General features: G+C 40.0%; 1 protein-coding gene across 1 annotated transcript in view; it reads right to left on the bottom strand.

Annotated features, from left to right (window-relative positions):
• Positions 1-4,111: 4,111 nt before the first annotated feature.
• Positions 4,112-22,346, bottom strand: part of SMAD1 (SMAD family member 1) — an 80,058-nt gene continuing 61,823 nt past the window's right edge. Inside the window, exons 4-7 of the mRNA XM_068989487.1 lie at positions 20,358-20,474; positions 14,977-15,198; positions 8,963-9,219; positions 4,112-4,937 (exon numbers count right to left, since the gene is read on the bottom strand). Coding sequence (XP_068845588.1) covers positions 4,794-4,937; positions 8,963-9,219; positions 14,977-15,198; positions 20,358-20,474 — 740 coding nt within the window. The 3' untranslated portion in view covers positions 4,112-4,793. The remainder of the gene's footprint in view (positions 4,938-8,962; positions 9,220-14,976; positions 15,199-20,357; positions 20,475-22,346) is intronic.

Consider the following 22,346-nt stretch of genomic DNA (forward strand, 5'->3'; position numbering starts at 1 on the left):
GTACATTTAGATCCGGAATTCCAAGTTGAGCAAATCTGTTTTTCTCGTCACATTTAAAGTTCCTCTATATCCTTTCTTTTCTGATTTACAGTGACTCTGCTCTTTTTGGGCTTCCCAAGTGGTGACAGATTGTGGTCCACTGGAGAAGGCAATGGCAAACCACTTCAGTATTCTTGCCTTGAGAACCCCATGAACAGTATGAAAAGGCAAAATGATAGGATACTGAAAGAAGTACTCCCCAGGTCAGTAGGTGCCCAATATGCTACTGGAGGTCAGTGGAGAAAAAACTCCAGAAACAATGAAGGGTTGGAGCCAAAGCAAAAACAATACCCAGCTGTGGATGTGACTGGTGATAGAAGCAAGGTCCGATGCTGTAAAGAGCAATATTGCATAGGAACCTGGAATGTCAGGTCCATGAATCAAGGCAAATTGGAAGTGGTCAAACAGGAGATGGCAAGAGTGAACATCAACATTCTAGGAATCAACGAACTAAAATGGACTGGAATGGGTGAATTTAACTCAGATGACCATTATATCTACTACTGCGGGCAAGAATCCCTTAGAAGAAATGGAGTAGCCATCATAGTCAACAGAAGAGTCCGAAATGCAGTACTTGGATGCAATCTCAAAAATGACAGAATGATCTCTATTTGTTTCCAAGGCAAACCATTCAATATCACAGTAATCCAAGTCTATGCCCCCAACCAGTAACACTGAAGAAACTGAAGTTGAATGGTTCTATGAAGACCTACAAGACCTTTTAGAACTAACACCCAAAATAGATGTTCTTTTCATTCTAGGGGACTGGAATGCAAAAGTTAGGAAGTCAAGAAACACCTGGAGTCACAGGCAAATTTGGCCTTGGAATGCAGAATGAAGCAGGGCAAAGGCTAATAGAGTTTTGCCAAGAAAATGCACTGGTCATAGCAAACACCCTCTTCCAACAACACAGGAGAAGACTCTACACATGGACATCACAAGATGGTCAACACCAAAATCAGATTGATTATATGCTCTGCAGCCAAAGATGGAGAAGCTCTATACAGTCAGCAAAAACAAGACCAGGAGCTGACTGTGGCTCAGATCGTGAACTCCTTATTACCAAATTCAGACTCAAATTGAAGAAAACAGGGAAAACCGTAGACCATTCAGGTATGACCTAAATAAAATCCCTTATGGATTCCCTACAGTGGAAGTGAGAAATAGATTTAAGGGCCTAGATCTGCCTAATAAACTATGGAATGAGGTTCATGGCATTGTATAGGAGACAGGGATCAAGACCATCCCCATGGAAAAGAAATGCAAAAAAGCAAAATGGCTGTCTGGGGAGGCCTGACAAATAGCTGTGAAAAGAAGTGAAAAGCCAAGGAGAAAAGGAAAGATATAAGCATCTGAATGCAGAGTTCCAAAGAATAGCAAGAAGAGATAAGAAAGACTTCTTCAGCGATCAATGCAAAGAAATAGAGGCAAACAACAGAATGGGAAAGACTAGAGATCTCTTCAAGAAAATTAGAGATACCAAGGGAACATTTTATGCAAAGATGGGCTCGATAAAGGACAGAAATCATATGGACCTAACAGAAGCAGAAGATATTAAGAAGAGGTGGCAAGAATATACAGAACTGTACAAAAAGGATCTTCATGACCCGGATAATCAAGATGGTGTGATCACTCATCTAGAGCCAGACATCCTGGAATGTGAAGTCAAGTGGGCCTTAGAAAGCATCACTATGAACAAAGCTAGTGGAGGTGATGGAATTCCAGTTGAGCTGTTTCAAATCCTGAAAGATGATGCTGTGAAAGTGCTGCACTCAATATGCCAGCAAATTTGCAAAACTCAGCAGTGGCCACAGGACTGGAAAAGGTCAGTTTTCATTCCAATCCCAAAGAAAGGCAATGCCAAAGAATGCTCAAACTACCATACAATTGCACTCATCTCACACACTAGTAAAGTAATGCTCAAAATTCTCCAAGCCAGGCTTCAGCAATACGTGAACCGTGAACTTCCTGATGTTCAAGCTGGTTTTAGAAAAGGCAGAGGAACCAGAGATCAAATTGCCAACATCCGCTGGATCATGGAAAAAGCAAGAGAGTTCCAGAAAAACATCTATTTCTGCTTTATTGACTATGCCAAAGCCTTTGACTGTGTGGCTCACAATAAACTGTGGAAAATTCTGAAAGAGATGGGAATACCAGACCACCTGACCTGCCTCTTCAGAAATCTGTATGCAGGTCAGGAAGCAACAGTTAGAACTAGACATGGAATAACAGACTGGTTCCAAATAGGAAAAGGAGTACTTCAAGGCTGTATATTGTCACCCTGATTATTTAACTTCTATGCAGAGTACATCATGAGAAACGCTGGACTGGAAGAAACACTAGCTAGAATCAAGATTGCCGGGAGAAATATCAATAACTTCAGATATGCAGATGACAGCACCCTTATGGCAGAAAGTGAAGAGGAACTAAAAAGCCTCTTGATGAAAGTAAAAGAGGAGAGTGAAAAAGTTGGCTTAAAGCTCAACATTCAGAAAACGAAGATCATGGCATCTGGTCCCATCACTCCATGGGAAATAGATGGGGAAACAGTGGAAACGGTGTCAGACTTTCTTTTTTTGGGCTCCAAAATCACTGCAAATGGTGATTGCAGCCATGAAATTAAAAGACGCTTACTCCTTGGAAGGAAAGTGATGACCAACCTAGATAGCATATTCAAAAGCAGAGACATTACTTTGCCGACTAAGGTCCGTCTAGTCAAGGCTGTGGTTTTTCCAGTAGTCATGTAAGAATGTGAGAGTTGGACTGTGAAAAAGGCTGAGCACTGAAGAATTGATGCGTTTGAACTGTGGTGTTGGAGAAGCAAGGAGATCCAACCAGTCCATTCTAAAGGAGATCAACCCGGGGATTTCTTTGGAAGGAATGATACTAAAGCTGAAACTCCAGTACTCTGGCCACCTCATGCGAAGAGTTGACTCATTGGAGAAGACTTTGATGCTGGGAGGGATTGGGGGCAGGAGGAGAAGGGGACGACTGAGGATGAGATGGCTGGATGGCATCACTGACTCGATGGACGCGACTGTGAGTGAACTCCGGGAGTTTTCGATGGACAGGGAGGCCTGGCGTGCTGCGATTCATGGGGTCGCAAAGAGTCGGATACGACTGAGTGACTGAACTGAACTGAACTGAAGTCAAGTGGTGGAATGGTTAAGATTCTGCCTGACAACGCAGGAGACCCGGGAGACTGGGGTTCCATTCCTGGGCTGGGAAGATCCCCTGAAGGAGGAGATGGCAACCGGCTCCAGTGTTCTCGCCTGGAGGATCCCATGCACGGAGGAGCCTGGTGGGATCCTCTGTAGTCCCTAGGGTCGCAGAGTCAGACCTGATTTAGTGACTGAGCAGACACGCACTGCTCTTTTCATGATTAAGTCTCCCTGCCTCTGCAATTTCGTTTTTTAGACATTTAGTTATGTCTGGCAAAGAATATTTGAGAAAAATCTCTCAAGAGAGCAGTGAATTTTATGAATCCTAACATGTTACATGTGAAGAAAGGAAACAACAAACTTTTAATCAAAGTAAGCAATAATGACATGTTTATTTAAAATTTCCAGTAGAGAAAACCCACTAGTTTTGGAATAAAAGTACTCAATGTATGAGAGCGTAAGTGAATATAAAAGATTAGCAGAAGAAAAATAAAACCAAACATAGTACAAAAAAATTTTTTTTAAAGTTTGAAATTGGTTTAAACAGAGATGTTCTTTAAATCCTCCAAATATTTAACAGAGTTACTAGGTTTGGCAAATAATTCACTTGAAAATTAAAGCCTATTTCTGTATTGTAAACTCCATAAAAACTCCTTATTAAATTCAAGCAACTCCATTCAACTGTGGTACTGAAACACACAGGCAGTCAATTTCAGAACAGAAGGAATTATTCATTTGCTCTCACAGTTACATGAATTAACCAGCTGCATAACTTCATTTTTGGAGAGGATGAGATAGAAGATGCAAAAAAAAAAAAAAAAAAAAAAGGATAAAATCTCTAAAAAATTGAAACACAGCAAAATTCAGACATTAGTTTGTTTCTTTAAAGCAACAAACTGAATTTTTACAGTATTTTCTACATTTGTCATTTCCCTCTCCCCCCACCCCCTTCAATACTCCTAAGCCCACTAGTCTAATCAATTCTTAACTTTCAAATATTCTGTACATATATATTTAGCAAAGAGCGTATGTCTAACATTATTCTGACAGCGTTGTGGTCAGCATACAATTTTAGAAAGATTACTATGTATATCACCAAGATTAACCTTTACTTAAAAAACCAACAAAAACCTTTACTAAACGAATAGTTTTAAAATATTATGAAAACCCACGAAGAAAATACTCCACGCAGGCTCTAAACCTGATAAAAACACACGTCAGAAAGACTATTAATGCTTAACTTCTGCCAAACGATGACCTTAAAGTGCCAAACACAAAAGACTCTCTTCGGATCGTTTTTCCAATAGGTGATTTGTCCCTGGCTTGGCCTTCTCTCCTTTAACTATACACAAAGTCCTGCTAAAAAGTATGCATTTTAGTTGATTTTACAATCCAATGTTACAATGTAAACGAAACAGGTTCTTGATATTAACAGTATGTTACCCCGGTTTTTCAATTTCTGAATCCGACAGTTGGTCACAGAGGTCAAGTATTGTCAAGGCTCCTTTGTCAGTTCAGATGGTTGTCTGACTCATCCATCCTTCAAGTACATGCAAGGCTCAATAGTGTTCCAGAGGCAGAAGCCTGAGGCGTTTAAGACACAGATGAAATAGGGTTATGAGGTGAGCCCATCTGGGTAAGGACTTTATCCAGCCACTGGAGGGGGCCGTGCAGATGGATCTCGATCCAGCAGGGGGTGCTGGTAACATCCTGGCGGTGGTATTCTGCTCCCCAGCCCTGGAAACAAGAGTGGGAGTCATTTAACCTGCTTGACTCAGGGGTTCAACTTACGGAGTAAAAACAGCTCACACAACCAGACGCTCCTATTAAAGATACGGTTCTCTTCACAACACAAATGTGTACGCATGATTTGGCAGACAATTTCATAGCTCCCCAAAGACCATATGTGGATTCCAGATTAAGAAGTACTGGTCTTAGGGGACCTCCCTGGTGGTCCAGTGGGTAACACTCCGTATTTCCACTGCAGGGGGCTCGGGCTGGATCCCTGGCTAGGGAACTTATGATCCCGCATGTTATGCAGTATGGCCAAAAAAATTTAAAAAAATAAAATAAAATAAAGAGAATCAGTCTTGGGGAATGAAAATTTTAAACTACATTATTAAGTGTTCGACTCTTTGTGATCCCAAGGATTGCAGTCCGCCAGGCACTTCTGTCCATGGAATTCTCCAGGTACGAATACTGGAGCGGATTGCCATTCCCTTCTCCAGGGAATCTTTCCAAGCAGGGGACTGACCCCATGGCTCTTGTACTGCAGACAGATTCTCTACGGTCTGAGCCACCACAGAAGCCCAAACTACATTATAAGGCTGTTGTAATAGCCACTTTGTAACTTTCATTTTCACTGTCCATTATGTTACCCGTACTATGACGACAGGTATTGTTAAACTCTTATCTTATCATCAAGAAAATAAGAAAAAAAGGTATGTAAGACAAACTGACATTCTGTTTCTCCCTATTCAGCCACTGACAGTTCCCTTGCTAACACAGAGCTCCTGACCTTTTGATCTCTAAGCAAATCTGGAAGGAGCACGTAAGTATCCAAAAATCTATTAGGAACACCTAACCAGTGACTTGGATCATTTGTTAAAGAGGGTAGCTTGCCAGAGACCTTCAGGATTACTGAATTAGGACATGACAGTGGACAGAAGAAGTCTCTATGAAAAAGAGAAAAATAATTTTGCTATTGCAAACATCAAATCCTTACAGGTGTGGTGGATGAAGGCATATGAGATACTGATAAACCCTTGTTTCCTGAGAGATGTCAGAGAAGGCTGGGTTCTCTTTATCTATCTCAGGAATTTCAAGTAATGTATCTGAATATCAGAACTTTCAGAAGAAACTTGAAATATATGAACCGCATAGGTATAAACATCCACGCATCTGTAAATATATCAACAAGCTGCTAACTTTAGTGGAAAGGTTTGTTTAAGTGCATGTTCCTGCACTAGACAGTAAGTTCTTTGAAGGTAGAGACCAGATCTCACTTATTTTTTCTCCCAAACATCTAGCAGAGTGATGGGCACAAAGCAGAAGATGCTTGTTGAGCTGAAATGACTTAGAATTTTCACATATGGGGAGTCTACTGTGCAAATAATTTATAAAATACATGTTTAAAGTCCAAAATTGATCATTTTCACTAAGTAGTACAAAATCAGCTATTAATATTATTAAAATGTTTTCCATCCTTTCTCTAAGATGCTGAGGGAAGAGTATGTAGTGCTTATGCTAATACAGAACAAGGCTGTACAGTGATCACATTTTTTGTGGCTCATGTAGTAAGTAGCTGCCCTTTATCATGTCAGCAAGAGGTTAAAATGTTTCACTCTTCAAATCTAGCTTCTCAGCCTTGTCCTTTATAGCTTGTATAACCCTTCATTCCAGTACTTATCAATTTATGTTATAATCAAACATAGGCTGAGCCATCACAATCCTGAAGCTAGAGACTTCAGGTGTTTTATCATTTTTGTATTGCTATTTTGGAATGGTGCTAAAAAATGTTTGCTGAATGAATGAAATGCTAATCTATTTTTAATGCATATCTTTGATTATAAACACTTTTTATTAGTGTAAAGGTGGTTTTCACTTCTGTAAAAGTAAATAATTAAAAACCTATAAAAGTAAAATCATTAAAATTGATTGGGTGATCAATAAGAGATAAGTTTGAGAAGAAAGCCAATTGGAGCATTACAGTCGTAAATTCTCCTAGAGTGGTCCTTTGATAATAATAAGGGACCCCAGTTCCCTACCTACAGCCACCCATTTTAAAGATAATGACCAAGGGGATCAGGAAGGACTCTCTGGGCCTTAATCACACGACAGAATAAGAACATGGATCTTCATGTTTTATTTATCATATTTCCTCCCTATCAATAAAAACAACAAACACAAACAATGCTGGCAAGTCACCGTCCTAATTTTAAAATTCATTTTAGTCAAAATGCTAAGTCAAAAATTAGGGACTTCCCTGGTGGTGCCTGATGATGGGAAAGACTGAAGGCAGGAGGAGAAGGGGATGACAGAGGATGAGATGGCTGGATGGCATCACCGACTCGATGGACATGAGTTTGAGCAAACTCTGGGACACAAGAGGACAGGGAAGCCTGGTCAGGTGCAGTCCAAGGGGTTGAAAAGTGTCGGACACAACTTAGTGACTGAAGAACTACAACTGGTGGTCCAGTGGTTAAGACTTCGCCCTCCAATGCAGGGGCTATGGGTTTGATCCCCAGTCAGGGAGCCAAGATCCCACATGCCTTGTGACCCAAAAAACCAAATGATAAAACAGAAGCAATACTGTAACAAATTCAATAAAGATGTTAAAAATGGTTCAATAAAAAAAAAAAAAACTTTATAAAAATAAAGTTAAAAAAAATTAAATCGTGCATATTAATAATGGATGAGAAAGCTCTTTGTGGTCTCACAGGTATACAGCATACAGGAAAACCTCTCTAAAAGGTAGAAAACCTCTTTTAATACTTAAAAGGTACCAGACTCGGCTGTAAGAAACTGCTGAATTATGTTTCAAGAAAACAAACATTAAGACAACCAGTGAAAACTCTCCTAACATGACTCAGAGAAGTAGGGAAAAAATGATTTTCAGCGAAAGTTATCTTTGATGTAAAGGATGATTAACAGAGTAAGGTTCCAAAATTATCCTCTGTAATAAATTCATCACAGAACAGGTCTACCAACAAGTTCAGTGAGTTTCTGAGGAGAGGACATGAAAGGTGATTGCCTCGCCCAAATATATAATTAGTTTTGCTACTCAGGGTAACAGAGGGGGAAAATCTACGTTTGAGAATTCAGAGACAAGTCAGCCACAATAAGCTGTTGCTGGTGGTGGTTTAGTCGCCAAGTCGTGTCTGACTCTCTCCGTGGACTGAAGCCTGCCAGGCTCCTCTGTCCGTGGGATTTTCCAGGCAAGAACACTGGGGTGGGTTGCCATTTCCCTCTCCGGGGTTTCTTCCTGACCCAGGGACCGAACCTACGTCTCCTATGTTGCAGGTGGATTCTTTACCACTGAGCCACTTACGGACTTATAAATTAAATCGGATATTTGAACTTTTTTTAATACTCTGATGGCATCTTAAAATTTTTACTTCTCACTGGCAGAAGAAGAGGCAGCAAAGAGGTCACTCCTAGTGAACAATGTCTGTAACCTTGACCCTCCTCAAACCTAACAGCACAATCTTAGTGCTGAGGCAAGGGCCTTATTAAACTCTTGAATTATAACAAAATCACAAGCTTTGCTGGAACCACTAAAAAAAAAATCCTGGACCAATCAAAAATAAATCCTAGTGTGGCAAACCTTTACTTTCAAAAAATGCTTTGACTCTACAAAAAAAATCCCTTGCTTACTGTTGAAACAAAAGTACCAAGTGTTTATCATCATAAAAATATTAACAAATCTAGAATTAAAAAAAAGAGGGGTGTGTTTACAGGATTGGTCTCATAAGACAACCGTGCACTTAGAGTATATATGTTATATATATAACATATTCTAATAATATTACAATAGATAAAATAGCACTATTCAAATAAGGGAAAGTTTTTAAAAACCTGCTATTATTAACACTGAACACAAACACTCCTACATTCCAATGATATTTTCCCAATAGCTGACCTCTTATTAAAGGTTAAAATGGCTAGATAATAAGTTGGTGTCACATATATCAAGAGGATACAGATTTACATATAATGCCGAAGTGCATTAAACCCTGACCAGAGGAACCAGAACCACTTACCTTCACAAAGCTCATGCGGATAGTGCACATTTTTGTGAGCTCATAGACCGTCTCGAAGCCGTGGTTCACAGACTGTGCCAGTAACTGAGCAAACTCTTGGTTATTAAAAATTTTCAAACTACACCCACTCGGGATCTTGCAAACAGTAGTGGGATGAAATCCGTGATGGTAGTTGCAGTTCCGACTTTGCACAAAAATACTACTGTCACTGAGGCATTCGGCATACACCTCACCTCCGACATAATAAAGATGGACTCCTGCAGGAAGACAAGCGCACAGTGTGGTTATTACTGCTTCTCACAGCTGACGAGCATCGCGGTAGCTTCAGAATGTAAATTTACACGGTTATTAGATAAACATTCCCTAAGTCTTGCACAACTGATAAAATCTTAGTTAACAATATCAGTTAATACAAAGCCCATATGTCAACATGCATGTCTAGACAATCTCTAGAAAATATTTAATAACACGGCAAAGTGTGTTAACTTAAAAATCAGTTAACAGAGGATAGCAATTTCATTTTGAAAAGCATTTAATGCCCTATTTGGCCATGGATTGAGAGCACAGTCTCACTTTAAAAATATAGCATAAGAAAGCTGGATTTGATTATGGGATCCTACCGATATTCATCACATATGCTCTCTCATATTTATTTTGCAGCTAAGCTGTTCAAAAAATTTTAGGGTAAGGAAAGGGAGGATCAAGAGGACTAAAAGAACCAGAAAACCACAGGTGGAGGAAGTATTGCTGAGAGCAGAAAGAAGGAAAGGTCCAGGGGAAAAAGCCCAGAAAAAATTAATTCAGTGTAGAATATGATCTCGCTGAATTATTATCTGCTCCAAATGTCTTCCGGTGAGATCTTGAGTGCCAGGACTGTAGGAAATTGACCTTATCCAATCCTTAAAAAAACAAAGAAAGAAAGGGGAAAAAAAAACCCACTCTGACAAAGTCCGGTATCATTACAGGCCACCCAGCAAACAGAGTCACATCCCATGCGGCTTTCAACAATGGACTCTGCAGGTAACTCTGGCAAGGCTTAGTCAGTGCTAGAACTATTGTCTCATCCAAAATACTGTGTGCTGTGTTTATAAGTATACACAATGGCTAAGATTCCTGTAACAATTAAACCGCCGCTGGAGCAGAAGCCCATTTTTCTGTCTGATATAGAGAAAACAATTTGAGGGTGTGTGTGTTTGTTTTTTTTACTTTTTCCTGATTATAAAAACGAGGAATTTTCATTTTAGAAAATTTAGAAAGTAAAGCAAAAAATAAAGAAGCAGAACATAAGATCACTCCTTTAGTGGCCCAGAGGTAATAACTATGAATACACATCATTTTGGGTCTTGGGTATCACCAAACTTTCTTTGCAAACATTTAACACATTTCCATGACTGAATGAATACAATAATTTATTTAAAGGATTCTCCCATTACTGGACCATTTGGTCAATGCTAATTTTGTTATGATAACAATGCCATGATCAATGCTGGCGCATAATTCTTGATAATATCCTTAAGAGAGACTCCTGAAAGTTAAGTCATTGGATCGAAGGCTTTTGATTCACTTTGCCAGAGTGCTCGTAATCAATTTACATGTCTCCAGCAGTAGATGTCTCATTTCACCCATGCCAGTACTGAGTCTGAGTTTAAAACACAACAAAATTCCCCTAATTTATAGCTGGAAAACAATATTGTTTTAATGTGCACGTGAGTCTCAATATGTGCTCCTCTGCTTCCTCACCATCTGTGTTTCTCTTGTGGATTTACCGTGCATATTTCTTACCGATTTATCGCACTGGAGTTCCAGTATTTTAATATTTTTTATGAGCTACACATACAGGAAAGATACGAATGATTTATTTCCTATTTGTTTCCCTGCTAGTCCTTTGTCTTTTGATTTTGTTCATGCTATTGTTTTTCTTTAACCCACAGAAGTTTGAAATCTCTAAGTAGACAAATCGCTTGTAAACTTTTCTGTTGCTTTTTAGCTTCTCTGATCAGTTTATTTTCTTCAAACTTTTCAATAGCTTGCCATAAAATAATTCAACTCATTAATCTACCTGCATTTGTGGAATGAGGTCAGGATTTGAACTGTTAGCCTCCCTGTAAAGCTAACTTTGTTATGACAGGACCATTGAAACAGTCTACCAATTTGTTTTATTTAACACACATGAAACTTTTATATATAGTACAGTCTGAATTTATTTTATTCTACTGCTTTGTCTAAAGATTGATTTGACTGTAGCTTCATAATCTTTTATTAACCCCCACTTCAAGATTCTTTTCTTTACTCCTTCATTGAAAAATTTAGCTATTTTCACTAATTTATACCCAGGGATCCAACCCAAGTCTCTCAACTGCAGGCAGATTTTTTACCATCTGAGTCACCAGGGAAGCCCCTTTAATGCATACTTCCAGGTAATATGCAGGATATACATCTTCCAACTTTCAAAAAACATTACACTGTGATTCTGACATGGATTGTTTTAAACTATGAATTAAATTAGGAAAAATTAGAATATCCTTATAATGCTCTCACCATAGTAAGTCTTCTCTTTAAGGAACATCGACTGCCATTTATCTGTTCAAATTTTCTTTCTCTCTCAGTTAAATCTGGTTTTCTTTATATAATTCTCATATATCACTGGTTCAGGTTATTTATGCATTCTGTTGCTACTAAGAATGTGTTCTTTTTTCTCTCCATTGTATTTTTCTAACTGGTTATTGCCAGATTAAAGAAAACTGACATACAATTTCTAAAAATAGATTCTTTAGTAGTTTCTAGGTAAACAATCCTATCATTTTACTAGACGCAATCATTGTAAGTAATTTTGAATGAGTAAAAACGGAAAGACACTCTTAAGTTTCCGGTATGAGTGAAAATTAATAAAAATTTCCTGGAAAGTAATTTGGCAAAATACATCAAGAATTTTTGGCTTGCTAATTTCACTTCAAGAGCTGATCCCCAAAATATTATCAATCAGTTAATCATATCATCTACAAATAATGATAATTTTGGCTTATTTCCATTATTTATAAATCTTCATTTGAGTGCTTCTAGTCAAGGCATCTGGAACAATTTTAGCAGCATTCCCAGAATCCGTGTTTTCTTCCTAATTGTCATTAGCAATGTTCCAGAGTACAATGGCTTTTTACTACTGTGCAGTAACAGTCAACTTTAGAACGTAATGAAAAATATGTTCCTCTGTCCCAAATGTATGCAAAACTGTGTTTATAGATAGTTTCAGGGGTTTACAGACCACAGGAAGATATCTATATGCTATGAACCTAAGTTCTGGCATTCTATCATTAAATGTGTAGTTTAGATTTATTTTTTTGCCTTAACCATACTAAGGAACTATCTATCAATTCCTGCTTTATGAGGAGTTATTTTTGTTTCCAAGATTAAATGTTCAACTGCATCACCAATGTCTTTTAAAGATCTATTAAATAACCTTTTAATTTGGTTTAAATTTCACAAGAGGCCATTTAAAAAGTTTTTACCCTGGAAATAATTTTAAACTTATAGACACAGAACAAACAACAAAGAAAAACAGAACAAAGAACACCCATATAACCATTATCCAGATTCATCTGTTGTGACAATTTACTCCATATGTTCCCCATGGGTACCGCCCTCCGTCTCTTCTTCCACACACACCCTCATACACACACACGTGCATATATTCTGACACAGGACTCTCAGATGGATAGATAGCTCTCTCTCTGTTGATCTATAAATATAAAAGATATATATAATTTCTTCTTGAACCATTTCACAATGGCCCTTTACCCCTAAATACTTAAGTGTGTATTTCCTAAAATCAGGAGTTTTCTCTTATAGGCCACAGTACAGTTAGCTACGCCAGTGCACTTAACATTGATACACTATGTCTATCCTTTCTACCACTCATATTCTAACTTTGTCTGCTACCCCCAATAATAATCTTTGTAGTATTTTTTTTCCCTGTCCGGTACAGGATCATGTCCAAGGTCAGATTACTACAGAGCTGTGGTATCTCATTAGCCTCTTTTAATTTGGAATATTTTCACATTTTTGTCTTTTGACATTGATATTTTGGAAGAATACAGTCCCTCCTCACCCTTTTTAATAGAATGTTCCTCATCTGTGGTTTGTCTGAAGGTACCCTGTGATTAGATTCAGATTTGCATTCTCAACTGGGATTCTCTGTAGGTGATGTTACCTCCTCATCAAGGTACCACAGCTGCAGGCATATGATAGCCGCCTGTCTCTCACTGGTGGTGGTAACTCTGATAGCCTAGTCAAGTTGTTCTCCAACTTCTCCAGGATACAATAACTGATTTTTACTCTCCCTTGTAAGTAATAGGCAGTCTGTGAGGAGACACTTAAAAATCATACAAATACCCTGATTCTCATTAAAAAATTTTCTCTATACTTAGCATCCATTGACGATTCTTGCCTGATGGGTTGCAAAATGGAAACTTTCCACCAACTCACACTATATATAGCCATCAGCCTTCGCCATTCATTTACTTATCTATTACTGGTATGAACTTATGAATTACTATTGTTCTCCAGTGGTTTAAAACTCATCACTGTATTTTATTATTTCAGCGTTTCAATTATCCAAGCTGGCAGTGGAAATCACTCCAAGTTGGCTCCTGTGACACGCCTCCATCGTGTGTACATATTTCTTTACTTTCAGCCATAACAAAACATTCTATGCTCATCTTGTGCCCACCTATTCCAGCCTTGAAGTCAGCCCTTTCTCCAAACTCTGGGTTCCTCTCTAGCAACATGGTGTCAAGAAATGATGATCTGATCACTGTATGTGCTTAGTGCTGCTGGGTATCGTTGCCTCTTGACCCTTTCAGCATATGAATCAAAAACTATATGCATTCAGATCAAACCCAATAGATGAATCAGAAACTATATGCACACAGAAACACATCTATTGGATTGGTCCAAAAGTTCATTCGGCTTTGTCTGTAACATGGAAAAAAATCCAAACTTTTTGGCCAACCCAATACATAAGCCTTCATTCACACACATATACAGGAGACCACAAACATGTTATGCACACACACATATACACACCACTAAAATCATAACTTCACACTAAAACTTTCACAGGGTTTATTTTTTACCCTCCTCCACACCTGTATGCTTCTTATACCACAGTGAAAACCCAGGTTCCTGACAACATCCACACATTCAGTCATTTGCTTAATTTTATAATATGAATACATCTTAAAGTTTCATAACTGTTTCCTTCATTCTGCCACTAAATAATCAAGACTACTCTAAAGAGTTCAGGATATGTTTGTTGGCACTCTACTTTACCTGGTCCAGGCCAAGGATATGCAAATACTATGTTAGTCGCTCAGTTGTGTCCGACTCTCTGCGACCCCATGGACTGCAACTCACCAGACTCTTTTGTCCATGGGATTTCCCAGGCAAGAATACTGGAGAGGGTTGTCATTTCCTACTCCAGGGAATCTTCCCAACCCTGGGATTGAACCCAGGTCTCTTGCATTACTACTATATTCATAAGTTATTTTGAAGTTTTTTTCCAGTAAGTTAATGTATTCCACTTAAAATACATTAGCGTTTACCTGTTTGCGTTTGCTTTTAGTTTTAGGTTGTAAAGAATTTTTAACAGCTATTTCGTTCTGCAGCAAAACATATGATAGATTAGTATCCCCAAATAGCACATCACAATTTCAACTAATTAAATAACAATTATGAGTCAGTAAACCACAAAAATCACTGACTGGGAAATGAAGAACTTCCTGAAGACACAAATTGAAACAGTATTTACAAACTGGAGCTGCTGCTGCTGCTTGGTCTCGTCAGTCGTGTCCGACTCTGTGCGACCCCATAGACGGCAGCCCAACAGGCTCCTCTGTCCCTGGGATTCTGCAGCAGGTGTTTATTATCTGGCGTTGGCTTCGGGAAAGACTGCCGGTCAGTTCTGGGGGAAGGAGAACACAACAGACAGACGTTCAAGAGAAGCTCCAGCGAAGGCTCACCTTTTCCGATATGCCGCCTTGTGTTTTCGATGGTGGAATTCCGGTTAACGTTGGAGAGCAGCCCGAGGCAGAAGCGGTTCTTGTTGTTGGAAGGATCGGTGAAGCCATCCACCAACACGCTCGTGGAGGAGGCATGGAACGCTTCGCCCACGCGATTGTTGAGCTCATAGTAGACAATAGAGCACCAGTGTTTCGGCTCCTCATAAGCAACCGCCTGAACATCTGCAAGAAAGGAAAGCTTAGAGTCAACCACGGGGAGTGCCCCAGGCGTTCGAAAACTGAAACTGTGGCGTCAAGTTGGCTCAGGGTCGTGGAATGAAGATGTGACACGCCACCGCTATTATCAGGTACAGAGTTTACCTCCGATCTCGGAAGCAGCGGCTCCTTGCTAAGCGGAGCATTCACCTTCCATTGGAAGACAGTTTTCTCTGATGGCTATCGGATCAACAAGACAACTGCTAAGCACGCCAGCAGTATGTGCTGGACACTCCCAGGACACTGCTGGCTCTATAATTTGCCAAAATGGAAATGACCCCACCACTGACCCTGGCTCACCATCTAAAGAAAGGCAACAAGTGGCAAGTGAAAAAACAAGTGGGGAGAGAACAATAGAGGACAGGAAACATGCCAAAGGTGCTGGCACAAAAAAGGAATGACTCTGGACAATGTCTCAGTACACCGATGCCTTTCCAAAGCAATGCAAAATCAGTTTCTGATTATTGATGAGAAGTTACTTGACTTCATGTTGCCAGTAACTCTCACAGTTACAGCCTTGCTCCAGTCCTCAAACTCAGGAAGAAATCCTGCCAGCTGGCCATTCTTCCTGGATGAATCATATCTCTCTCACCCAGATTTCATGCTAACTTCCTTATATTTGCTTTAAGTCATGCAGAGCAGGTGTGTTTTGTCTCTCCATTCCCAGAATGGGCCAACAATGGAAATTACCCAACTTTACTGACAGGATGCAGCTTGTTAAGTCAAATCTCTTAAGACTAACAAATCTCCAAACAGAACATGCTTCTAAACATTTGCAACTAAAAGGTTCCAAAGATAAGTTCCTTCTGCAGTAAAACCTCTTATATCACTGCTTTAGACATTCCAGGAATATAAACCATATATTTCCACTGTGCCAATATGTAATGATCTGAGGTTTTATGAAGCCTGGAATATACAATCGTTAAAAAAAAAAAAGAAAATCCATGTTGGAAGCATGAACTCTGTTAAAGGAGAATGACCTCTGTGTTCTGAACATCAACCTCCATGAATATTAAAATGCCCCTTACTTTAGAATACGGTAAAGAAATTAAGAAAAACAATCATTAAAAAAAATCCATCCATACATTAGCTGCTTTATACATTTAAGCAGGTGAGTTGAAAACAAACACCATCTTCCATGATTGTTAAGTGTCATCCCATGTCAATCAGCTATTATGTCAATCAGCAAGGTTCTTTCAGATTTACAGGTACCAAATCTTAAAGAAGGCTGCAATGTCATTAAGAGAAGGCTTTAATCAGCTACCGGGATGATTCAAAGTACTATTCATCTAGCTTGGAGACTGACAAATTTTTTCTGTAAAAGGCCAGTAAGGTCTTAGAGGCCACACAGTCTCTATGGCCACTATTCAACTGTGCCCTAGCTGTGCAAAAACATCCACAGATAATATGTAATGAATAAACATGGCCACGTCCCAATAAAGCTTTATTTATAAAAATAGACAGCAGGCTGACGTGGCCTGTGGGCTGCAGTGTGCTGACCCCTTGCTCCAGGAAAACCACCAAGGTTCAACAAAGCCAACAGTCCTTAGAAAAACATTAACTGTAAACTTACTTTCTAATGGGGAAGCAATTTCTAGCCATTTAAAGGAAAAATCTGAAAGCCAATTAAAAGTCTGTTTTCTGAAATCAGACATTCTGGGTTTAACAACCATGGCCGCAAGTCCACATGCTCATAACCGTTTCAGGCTGTGCCCGTTCTCTTCTGTTCCCCAAATACACATTCCAAAGGTGTGTGAGACAGGAGTTATTTTCTCCAACCAGAATCTTTGTCAGCTCATAATTATATGTTTGAGAAGATGCTTCACAGATTATCAAAATCCAGAGTCAGTAAAAAAATAAAACACATAGCCAATAAAAAAGATATAAGAAATGTTTACACCTTAAAAAGGTATGACTTCCAATTTATTGCACTGCACATTAAAGGAAAGATCTCTGAGTTCATCATCAACTTTGAAAAACTTAAAAAAATATCTGCGACTTCTGACAAAGTGTGAGGTTTTTTCCAGTCCTTTACTTTAAAAAGTGCTAATTCTCACTGGTCATAGCAAACACCCTCTTCCGACAACACAAGAGAAGACTCTACACATGGACATCACCAGATGGTCAACACCGAAACCAGCCTGATTATATTCTTTGCAGCCAAAGATGGAGAAGCTCCATACAGCCAGCAAAAACAAGACTGGGAGCTGACTGTGGCTCAGATCATGAACTCCTTATTGCCAAATTCAGAGTTAAATTGAAGAAAACAGGGAAAACCGCTAGACCATTCAGGTATGACCTAAATCAAATTCCTTACGATTAGTGAGAAATAGATTTAAGGGCCTAGATCTGATAGATAGAGTGCCTGATGAATTATGGACGGAGGTTTGTGACATTGTACAGGAGACAGGGATCAAGACCATCCTCATGGAAAAGAAATGCAAAAAAAGCAAAACAGCTGTCTGAGGAGGCCTTACAAATAGCTGTGAAAAGAAGACAGGCGAAAAGCAAAGGAGAAAAGGAAAGATATAAATATCTGAATGCAGAGTTCCAAAGAATAGCAAGAAGAGATAAGAAAGACTTTTTCAGCAAACAATGCAAAGAAATAGAGGAAAACAACAGAATGGGAAAGACTAGAGATCTCTTCAAGAAAATTAGAGATACCAAGGGAACATTTCATGCAAAGATGGGCTCAATAAAGGACAGAAATGGTAGGGACCTAACAGAAGCAGAAGATATTAAGAGGTGGCAAGAATACACAGAAGAACTGTACAAGAAAGATCTTCACGACCCAGATAATCACGATGGTGTGATCACTCACCTAGAGCCAGACATCCTGCAATGGGAAATCAAGTGGGCCTTAGAAAGTATCACGATGAACAAAGCTAGTGGAGGTGATGGAATTCCAGTTGAGCTGTTTCAAATCCTGAAAGATGATGCTGTGAAAGTGCTGCACTCAATATGCCAGCAAATTTGCAAAAACTCAGCAGTGGCCACAGGACTGGAAAAGGTCAGTTTTCATTCCAATCCCAAAGAAAGGCAATGCAAAAGAATGCTCAAACTACTGCACAATTGCACTCATCTAACACTCTAGTAAAGTAATGCTCAAAATTCTCCAAGCCAGGCTTCAGCAATACGTGAACCGTGAACTTCCCGATGTTCAAGTTGGTTTTAGAAAAGGCAGAGGAACTGGAGATCAAATTGCCAACATCCGCTGGATCATGGAAAAAGCAAGAGAGTTCCAGAAAAACATCTATTTCTGCTTTACTGACTATGTCAAAGCCTTTGATTGGATCACAATAAACTGTGGAAAATTCTGAAAGAGATGGGAATACCAGACCACCTGACCCACCTCTTGAGAAACCTGTATGGAGGTCAAGAAGCAACAGTTAGAACTGGATATGGATCAACAGACTGGTTCCAAATAGGAAAAGGAGTACTTCAAGGCTGTATATTGTCACCCTGCTTATTTAACTTATGTGCAGAGTACATCATGAGAAACGCTGGGCTGGAAGAAGCACAAGCTGAAATCAAGATTGCCGGGAGAAATATCAATCACCTCAGATATGCAGATGACAGCACCCTTATGGCAGAAAGTGAAGAGGAACTAAAAAGCCTCTTGATGAAAGTGAAAGTGGAGAGTGAAAAAGTTGGCTTAAAGCTCAACATTCAGAAAACGAAGATCATGGCATCTGGTCCCATTACTTCATGGGAAGTAGATGGGGAAACAGTGGAAGACTTTATTTTTGGGGCTCCAAAATCACTGCAGATGGTTACTGCAGCCATGAAAGTAAAAAACGCTTACTCCTTGGAAGGAAAGTGATGACCAACCTAGATAGCATATTCAAAAGCAGAGACATTACTTTGCCAACAAAGGTCCATCTAGTCAAGGCTATGGTTTTCCCAGTGGTCATGTATGGATGTGAGAGTTGCACTATGAAGAAAGGTGAGCACCGAAGAATTGATGCGTTTGAACTGTGGTGTTGGAGAAGACTCCTGAGAGTCCCTTGGACTGCAAGATCCAACCAGTCCATTCTAAAGGAGATCAGTCCTGGGTGTTCTTTGGAAGGACTGATGCTAAAGCTGAAACTCCAATACTTTGGCCACCTCATGTGAAGAGCTGACTTATTGGAAAAAAGCCTGATGCTGGGAGGGATTGGGGGCAGGAGAAGAAGGGGACGACAGAGGATGAGATGGCTGGATGGCATCACCGACTCGATGCACATGAATTTGGGTGAACTCTGGGAGTTGGTGATGGTCAGGGAGACCTGGCATGCTGCGATTCATGGGGTTGCAAAGAGTCGGACATGACTGACCGACTGAACTGAACTGAAAGAATGAAATAAGACATACCTAATAATGAACTTGTATTTTAACTTCAATTTGAGTTGCTGTCTTTTAGTCACAAAGTCGTGTCAGACTCTTTGTGACCCCACAGACTGTAGCCAGCCAGGCTCCTGTCCATGGAATCCTCCAGGCAAGAATACTGGAGTGGGTTGCCATTTCCTACTCAAGGGGATCTTCCCAATCCAGGTACTGAACCTGTGTGTCCTTCATTGTAGGCGGATCCTTTACCACTGTGCCACCTGAGAAATCCTTCAATTTGCCTTAATTGAAGCATGCACACAGGGAACAAATGCTATTAGTTTGGTTCAGCTGCCACTATTCTAGATGAGGGCCAGAAGGAAGATGAGGCTTATGAATATTTATCCTGACAACAAAAGAAGCGTTTGGAACGCCTTGTTGGATGAACTTTCATTTTGGAAATCACAGTGAAAACTCTATTTCAATTTTATATTCACTTCCCAACCCCGCTCAACATCCCTTTGTCTTTCACTTAAAAATATTCTTTTATCACCAGTTTGGAAGTATTAAGTACTAAGGCTCTAAACAGATGGCTGCACAATTATATTTAGACTTTCATTAGCTAAATCGGTGTATCTGTTCTTCGTATAAAAGGCTTATTTCTAAACCAAGGAATTCTGTCTAGTGAGATTCTCTTATTATAAATGCTCCTTTTCAAATAGCTATCTTTTTCAAGACTAATAAAAAATTTGTGAGAGCGAGCAACATTTGGACAGAGAACTTCAGACTCTAAAAAGAGAATAAGCAGCCGTTCATTTTACCTCCTCTGTTGATTTCTGAGGGCAGAGAAGGCGCCATCATATTTGTGTCCATGGGCTGGGAGCCATCCTGGGTCATGGGGTCTTCAGGGGGCAGGTAAGCAGGTGGGGGTGTATCTGCTACAAAATTTGGAAAAAAAAAAAAAAAGCTTTGTTTATCCTTAGTAAACATGCAAGCACACAAGCTTAAAACATATATTCTATTCCATGCCGAAATTCTTATGAGATTAAGTGGCCAGTTCACCCTCCCCATCTGAAGACTAGATGATACTTGGGGTATGCTTTTTGAAGATGGCTACCATCTCATATTCTTATATGACTGCAGTGAAAATTCAGTGGGAAAAAAGCATCGTGTACCAGTTCTAGAAGCTGTCTGCCTACTCGGGATCACTCCTTTTTAAAACAATCAGAAGAGCATTTAAACGTTCTTGCAGACAACCCACTTTCAAAGGACCTCCGCATTTTGTCATTTCCCCCATAGATGGAAAACTTTTGAAAGCTACACAGGACTTCTTCAGAAAAGGAGATTCAGGGTCTCATGCATTAAATCTATGGGCTCTTAGGAACTTACCAACTGAGTTTCCCAACAGCCAACTTACTGACTCAAACTCTGAATTTCCCATGACTTCAAGAAGTCCGCTAGGACCACCTAACTCCCTATCCACTCAAACAGTCACTAGCCTCTAGCAACAGAATTAGAGGAAATAAATCAGTTTGTCACAACTATCTTCTATTTCAGAATTTTTGTATACATTTCTTCTGGAAAAGTTCACAATCAACTGGCAAATAAGATGCAAACACCGTGATTTTTGAAACAACACTAACACAAATCTTGTGCTTCCACATTTTTCACTTTTGTTTTTGATGTGGACCAATTTTTAAGTCTTTACTGAATTTGTTATGGCATTGCTTCTGTTTCATGTTTTGGTTTTTTTTTTTTGCCACGATGCATGTGGGACCTCAGCACCCCGACCAGGTATGAAACCTACAGCCCCTGCTCTGGAAGGAAGTCTTAACCACTGGACCACCAGCGAAGTCCCAGTCTTGTATTTTCTTAAGTAAAATAAAGGGTATGGCTTTCCCACAAATAATTCTTTGTGATGGAAAAATGAGTTCCTCAAGGGCCATGGCGAGCTCATGGTACCATCTGGCACACATGACAGTGCAGGAAACACAGCTTCACCTTAACCAGTAGCCTGGATGAGTGCTCGACACCACTCGGGGCAACCGTCAGACAGAAAAAGCTAACGCGGCTCCCGGAGAGTTTCTCAGTGATTTCCCAGACTGACTCCCCAGCTGAATCACTCCCTGGCCACCTCCACCGTCTCCCCCACCCCCTACCCCCTCGCCCCTCAGCCACTACGAGCACAGAGACAGGACTGAGCACAGAGACAGGACTGCGGGGACCTGACCCGGACGCCTTTTCTGCCCTTTCTACTGCTTTTTTAAAATTCAGCTTCTTCCTTGCAGCTGTAACACTGCCTCTGTTTTACTTCCAGCCAAAAACGAAGACAAAGAGCCTCCTCTGAGACCAAATCCAATACATTTCCGCAAGCAGACTGGTGAAAACCTCATCAAGCCCCTGTGGCCTCAGCTCCGGTGGGAAGGACCGCATTCTATGGGTGATGCTCTGCTCTCTCCCTGAGGCCCTCCTCCCACCCCTTCAGCTCTCTCTGCTTCACGTTTTCTCTACTTGGCCTGCGCCTCCGTCCCTGACAGCCAGGGACAAGGTGTAAGTTCAAGCAATAATCTTCACTATTTTCCACCCTTGGGGCTACCTTGAGTCTGCCACTGCTTCAAAGCCACCCAAAACATCTAACCTTTGCCTCTAACCTGTTCCTCAAACTCAACGGGTCCAGGAGGGGGACAGGAAATCACCAGATGGTATGAGTTGGACTTTGAAATAAATCTATCTCCCATCCTCATCTTAAACAGTTTCTGACTGAAAAACAAGCCAGTTCAATATAAACAGGCTTAAAATGTAAAAAAGCA

Source organism: Capricornis sumatraensis, chromosome 17, assembly GCF_032405125.1.
Source record: "Capricornis sumatraensis isolate serow.1 chromosome 17, serow.2, whole genome shotgun sequence".
Classification (NCBI taxonomy): domain Eukaryota; kingdom Metazoa; phylum Chordata; class Mammalia; order Artiodactyla; family Bovidae; genus Capricornis; species Capricornis sumatraensis.